This window comes from Papio anubis, chromosome 11, assembly GCF_008728515.1.
Source record: "Papio anubis isolate 15944 chromosome 11, Panubis1.0, whole genome shotgun sequence".
NCBI classification, from domain to species: domain Eukaryota; kingdom Metazoa; phylum Chordata; class Mammalia; order Primates; family Cercopithecidae; genus Papio; species Papio anubis.
The window spans coordinates 3,384,955-3,390,622 of NC_044986.1; the positions used below are offsets into that span (position 1 = coordinate 3,384,955).

The 5,668-nt window shown below is 57.8% G+C and overlaps 1 protein-coding gene across 9 annotated transcripts in view; it reads left to right on the plus strand.

Moving 5' to 3' along the window:
* The first annotated feature begins 204 nt into the window (after window positions 1-204).
* Window positions 205-5,668, plus strand: part of EBF3 (EBF transcription factor 3) — a 128,717-nt gene continuing 123,253 nt past the window's right edge. For 3 of the 9 annotated variants that reach the window (XM_031651987.1, XM_031651986.1, XM_031651989.1), the window contains exons 1-5: window positions 766-899; window positions 1,011-1,167; window positions 1,535-1,598; window positions 2,316-2,371; window positions 5,520-5,593. In XM_031651987.1, coding sequence (XP_031507847.1) covers window positions 766-899; window positions 1,011-1,167; window positions 1,535-1,598; window positions 2,316-2,371; window positions 5,520-5,593 — 485 coding nt within the window. Of the gene's footprint in view, window positions 900-1,010; window positions 1,168-1,534; window positions 1,599-2,315; window positions 2,372-5,519; window positions 5,594-5,668 lie in introns of all 9 variants that reach the window. The other 6 variants (XM_031651985.1, XM_031651992.1, XM_031651984.1 and 3 more) reach the window with 4 other exon arrangements.

Here is a 5,668-nt window from a genome sequence, read left to right on the forward strand (position 1 = left end):
CGAGGAGCCGCGGTGCGTGGCGGGGGGCGGCGGCGGCGCTCGGTGGCGCTCGGCGGCGGCGAGGCTCGCGGGGCTCGCGGGGCTCGGGCCGGCTCGCGGCGCCGTCAGGCAGTCAGTCGGCGAGCGCGGCGGCGGCGGCGGCGAGGGGCGCGGCGAGGGGCGGCCGCTCCCATATATGGCGCAGGCACCGCCCCCCGACGTCACCCTCTGACAGCGCCGCTCCCGGGGGCTTCGAGTTTTGGCTCCCGGGAAAGGGTCCATTCCTCGGGGAGAGAGGGCTGAGTTTTGTGCGCCTCCGTCCGCTGCGCGCGCCGCTCCAGGCCCCGCCGCGCCCCGCCTGCGCCCGGGACTGCGCCGCAGCACTCACTGCCCCGTTTATTTGTCTTTGGAGCAGGCGGGCCGCGCCAGAAGCGGGCGATCCCGCAGTGTCCTGCAGCCGCGGACGCCGCCTGGCTAGGATGACACCACGTTGAGCGCGCCTGCAAACAACAACAACAACAAGCGCCGCCGCGGCCACCGCGTCCTGCTTCTTCGAAGCGCCGCCGCCGCCGGTGGAGCCGCCTCCGTGCCCCTGGCCGTCCGGAGAGCCCGGCCGCTGGTGTATGTCGCGCCTGCCCGGGACGGGCTGAAGCCGGCGGCGGGGCCGGACCGCAGGCGCCGAGCAGGGCGAGGGCGGCCAGGGCAGCCGCCTGCCGCCGAGCCCCGAGCGCCGCTGCTCGAGGAAACGCTTTCGGCCGGGAGCTGCGGCCGCCGCCAGCAGTTTTCATGTTTGGGATTCAGGAGAATATTCCGCGCGGGGGGACGACCATGAAGGAGGAGCCGCTGGGCAGCGGCATGAACCCGGTGCGCTCGTGGATGCACACGGCGGGCGTGGTGGACGCCAACACGGCCGCCCAGAGGTACGTACCGGCCGCCCCCGCGCGCCCCGGTCCCGGCCCCGGCCCGGCCCGGCCCCCTCCGCCGGCCGGCGCCGCGCTCCTCACCGGGCCGCTGTCTCTTTCCTCCCGCAGCGGCGTGGGGCTGGCGCGGGCGCACTTCGAGAAGCAGCCGCCTTCCAACCTCCGGAAATCCAATTTCTTCCACTTCGTGCTGGCGCTCTACGACAGGCAGGGGCAGCCGGTGGAGATTGAAAGGACCGCTTTTGTGGACTTTGTGGAGAAAGAGAAAGTAAGTGCAAACATACGATCACACCCTCTCTCTTTCTAGAAGTGGGAGTCAGGCGGTGCCGGCGCGCGGGGGTTCAAGTGCCCCCCTCGGCGGCGGGCACGGCTCCGCCAGGCCACCCCGCCGCCGCCGCCGCCACGTGCGGTCGCCCGGGACCGCTGAGGGCTGGGCAACTTCTCTGCGCCCTCGGACTTACTCGGGGCGAGGAGAACGCTGGGCTTCCAGCAGGAAAGTGACATCACCGCGCTGCTCCGAGCTAGGAATCCTGCCATGTGTGAGGCCGAGAGCCTCGGTCGCGGAGGGGGACCGAGCGCGGTGGCCGCGCCTGACACCGATCGCACTAAATGCAATTATTTATCGTTACTTTCAGGAGCCAAACAACGAGAAAACCAACAACGGCATCCACTATAAACTCCAGTTACTGTACAGCAACGGTAAGTGCCTGCTGCCTGCTCGCCGCCCCTGCAACGGCTGGCTCTCCTTTTCCGCGCTGGTGAAAGGACATAAAGATTTTGAGATTAAAATGACATGGATGTAAACACGAAATCTTCTCATGGCATAGAAGGAAAACAAAACATAAACGATCAATAAGTCGATGGCACTTCACATGATTAACCGGTGGGGCTTGAAGTAGAAAGTAAAAAAAAGATCGATACGGGCTCCAGCAGAACATCACTTTTAAGTGACTTTTTTCAATTTTGCAAATTAATGTTAATTATTGGGATGGGGGTAGCTCCATAAACGGAGCATAACTTACTTCCTGTGAACGAGTTTTTTTTTTTTTTTTAAATCCTCGAGAGACATTAGCAAGAGTTCAGCCTCTCACTCAGTTTCCATTTGGTGCTTTTTCTTTTCTAAAAATAAACGACCACATGGGCCCACCTCGCACAGCCACCAGGCCTGCTCTCCACCAGGCAAATTCCTTGCACCTTGAAATGCAAACCCTAAGAGTCTTAAGGTTCTTAATTAAGAAAGGAAAAAAAACTAAGCGAGAAGTGGTGGGGTTCTCTTTCTCCCTTTCAAAGGGATTGCCTAAGTTTTGCTGCATCACCGTGGCAGCAGTCCTGAGTTACAGACTTCCTGTGCCCCGTGTGCCCTCCCCGAGGTGCAGCACTCAAATCCTGATGAGAATTTGTCTCTGTTTTTTGCAGGAGTCAGAACAGAGCAAGATCTGTATGTTCGCCTCATAGATTCAATGACCAAACAGGTGAGAAAGTTTATGCCTCTGCACGGGTTTTCACTGCTGGGCCTGGGTTGTCCTGGGCTTCAGAGGCAAGGGCACTGATAAATGGATCTCATGTATTTGTTTTCCATTGAGCTTCCTTGACATGCTAATGAGAATTCCATATTTATTGGAATGAATGAAGTGATTGGTAAAATAGTTTATGTTGTCATTAGAACAGGACATATATGCTTTATTAAATGTCTTGTGATTGGAATCATATTCTGTCTTAATTATGGTAATTAATATTTGACAGAAAAATTTCAAGATGTCCCCCCTCTTGTTTATTTTTTAAATGCTTCTCTCTCTGCTAGGAATCAGTTCATTTAGATTTTTTTTTTCTATAACAAAGGCAGCTAACTCCTAAGCCCATCGAGTTGGACTTGATTAGTTCATTTTTTTTTTCTCCTTTCCAGTGTGATGGTCTAGTAACACGAGACGTTTATTTGGATTTAAAAGTTAAATGTGTTGGGGTGAAAAGTCACCTTGTTCTCCTCTAGTCCATCTTCACCTCGCAGCCCCCCAGCTCCATAATTCAAACTCCAAGCTCCAGGGGTCACTCCAACTCGTCCACTGCTCTGCCCCCTCTCCCACCCTCTGTCATACCTTGTAAATAACATAATTACAAGCAGTTCCTTATTAAATTATTTAACCTGTCTTGGTCAACTTTTCCGATGATAACTATTGGCTATCAGTAATGTGATTAAGTGGAGAAAAGTGCGTCATTGCTTTTTGACATTGTGCAGTCTCTGGCTGCTGGTTTTGTGCTGGGTGGTGTGTTGTTGTTGATTTGGTTGTTTTAAAGATTTCCCGCTGCCCCGGTTTTCTTAAAATAGAGTGTTGTGGTGGGGAGGGGGGCAGGTCCAGTTTGTAGATTAAATCCACTCCGCACAGTTTGTTTTAAAATATACTTCCAAGCTGGACTTCACACTTAGAAATGAAAGTGGCTTCTTCGGTTTTGATGCTAACTTTAAGAATTGTGAGCCAAGTAAAGGAGAGCTCGTTGGGGCTTCCTGCAGCCCAGCACATATGCCTCCCACTCTCTGCATGCAATTAGTTTGCAGCTTTTATTTCCCCTTTAAAAAGTTTGTCCTTACCTAGGTAGCAAGGGTGTTAGATTTTAATGCCTGCAGCGGTAAAACTGTGTGGTTTTCTCTTAGAGTAAAACAGATCTGACAGGTAAACTAAGGTCTTTCTGACAAAGACAGAGGCGGTGTGCCTTTCTGTAATTATTTCACTCGATTCAGAGAAGCCTCTGGAACTCGGGCTGCTGGTTGACAGGGTGATTTTATTTCCTTTGTATATAATGGCTAAATGTTTTCGGAAATCGCTATAGTCTAATTAAGAGGCTTATGTAGGCAGCGCTAAGTTTCTCTGTTGTTGCACAGAGAAGGAGGCTTCGTTTTAAGTACACTTTTATTGTTCATTTAGCCTTGTACCTTTGCAGTATAAACAGGGCTGAAAATAAAGGCATTTAATCTCCTCTCACTGACGGGCATGGAGGGGGAAAAAAAAGGAAAGAAATAGCCCAGTAACTGATCAAAGAGTCAATGGCGCTGAACCGACAGTTTATGGATTTCTGTTTGTGCTACAAAATAAAAAATAAATCAAATATAAATACGGGGATCCATCGGAGGACAAGCCATTCTCTCAGAAGCGCTGGTGCCCGCCGCGGCCAGGCGCCCTGCAGCCCCCAGGCGGCTCGTTGGCCTGCGGTGACACCCATCACTTCTGTGGTTCTGAGCCGGGTCCAGGCGGGAGGCCGGCGGGTGAGCGGGGTTCCCGGGGAACCTTCCCTCTTCCCAGGAGGGCAGCCCGGGGCTTTCACCAGAAAGGGCTTTGTCCGCCTGGAAGTAGAGGAAAGTGTCAGAAGTGCCCGGGGAGGTAGGAAGGAATTTCCAGATAATTTTCAGGGGTGGGGGCGGGAACCGGTGAGAGGACATCCCTCCCCCTTCCGTGGAATTTTATGCCGGGAACTTGGAGCTCCCAGCCCCGGCCTCCCGCCCCTCCCCCAGTAGACTTTTTTTTTTTTTTCCCCCCTTTTCTGTATTTTCGCGAGGCCGGCGGTGGAGGCCCAGCCCTGGCGGGCGGCTCCCGGTCCCCAGCTCGGGTTCCCAGCGGCGGAGCCGGGCTGAGCGCGGCGGTGAGCGCACCTAGGGCTTCGCACCATCTGGCGGAGCCTCTGCTCAAAACCCACCCGAGCGTGCGCGCAGAGACTGCCTTTTTACCCGAGAAAAATCATTGTTAGCAGTTTCAAAATAAACACCAGATTGGCCATTAGCACTTTCTTTCCAAATATCATCCGGCGAGGAGCACGTGGCCGCGCGGGCTCGGGCGCCCGGGGGCCCCGACACTCCTGCAGGGCGCTGGCGATGCCCCGGCCCACGTGCGGCTGCTGCTCCTGGACCTCCCGCCCGGGCTTCCAGGCCGCCAGCAGCGTGCAGAGCGCAGGTCGCTGCCTATCACTCAGGGCGGCCCCGGGGGCTCGGGACGGCTGCCGGTCCAGGGCAGCCTGCTCCCCGCCGGCGTCTGGGTTTGGAACGCGGGAAGCCGCGGGGCGCCAGACTTGCCAGAGCCCGGGGAGCGCGCGTGGCAGGGCGGGCGCGGCCCTCGGCCCTCGGCAAACTGCTCCTGCGCCGCGACCATCCTTCCCCGGCTTCTTTCGCCTCCGGGCGTTCTGATCGGCCTCTCCCAACAGGCAGATTGGAACTCGGTGTAGACAATGGCCCGAGGACGCGGCCTGGCGGCGGCGCGGAAACCCGAAGAGGCCCGGGAGCCCCGGGTGCCGGGGTCGGTGCCAGCGGGCTCTCGCTCTTTGCGCCCGGGCCTCGGCCTCACTCACCCAGCCCTCCCCGAGGCCCGAGCACAGTCGGCGCCTTCCCTGCAGCTGAAGGCCCCTCGCAGGCCTGGCGGGCGCCCGGAAGAGGAGGCTGGGAGGCAGGGGAGGGAGAAGCCACCGCGGCCTAGCCCAGCTCCGAGGGTGACCCGGTCGGGAGGGCGGCCGAGGGGGGCAGTGTCGCCTCCCCTCGAGCGTGGTGCACCTGCTGCCAGCCAGGCCTGCAGCGCCCGGGGCGATTTGGCGCCAAAGGCGCGGGCGCCGCGTAACCCCAGCCTCTGCTTGTCCCTCGCGCAGGCCATCGTCTACGAGGGCCAGGACAAGAACCCGGAGATGTGCCGTGTGCTGCTGACCCACGAGATCATGTGCAGGTGAGCTGCGGGCGGCGGGCGGCGGGGGCGCGGGCTGCCTCGGCGCCAGCTGCGTCTACAAAGGACGCCGCGTCC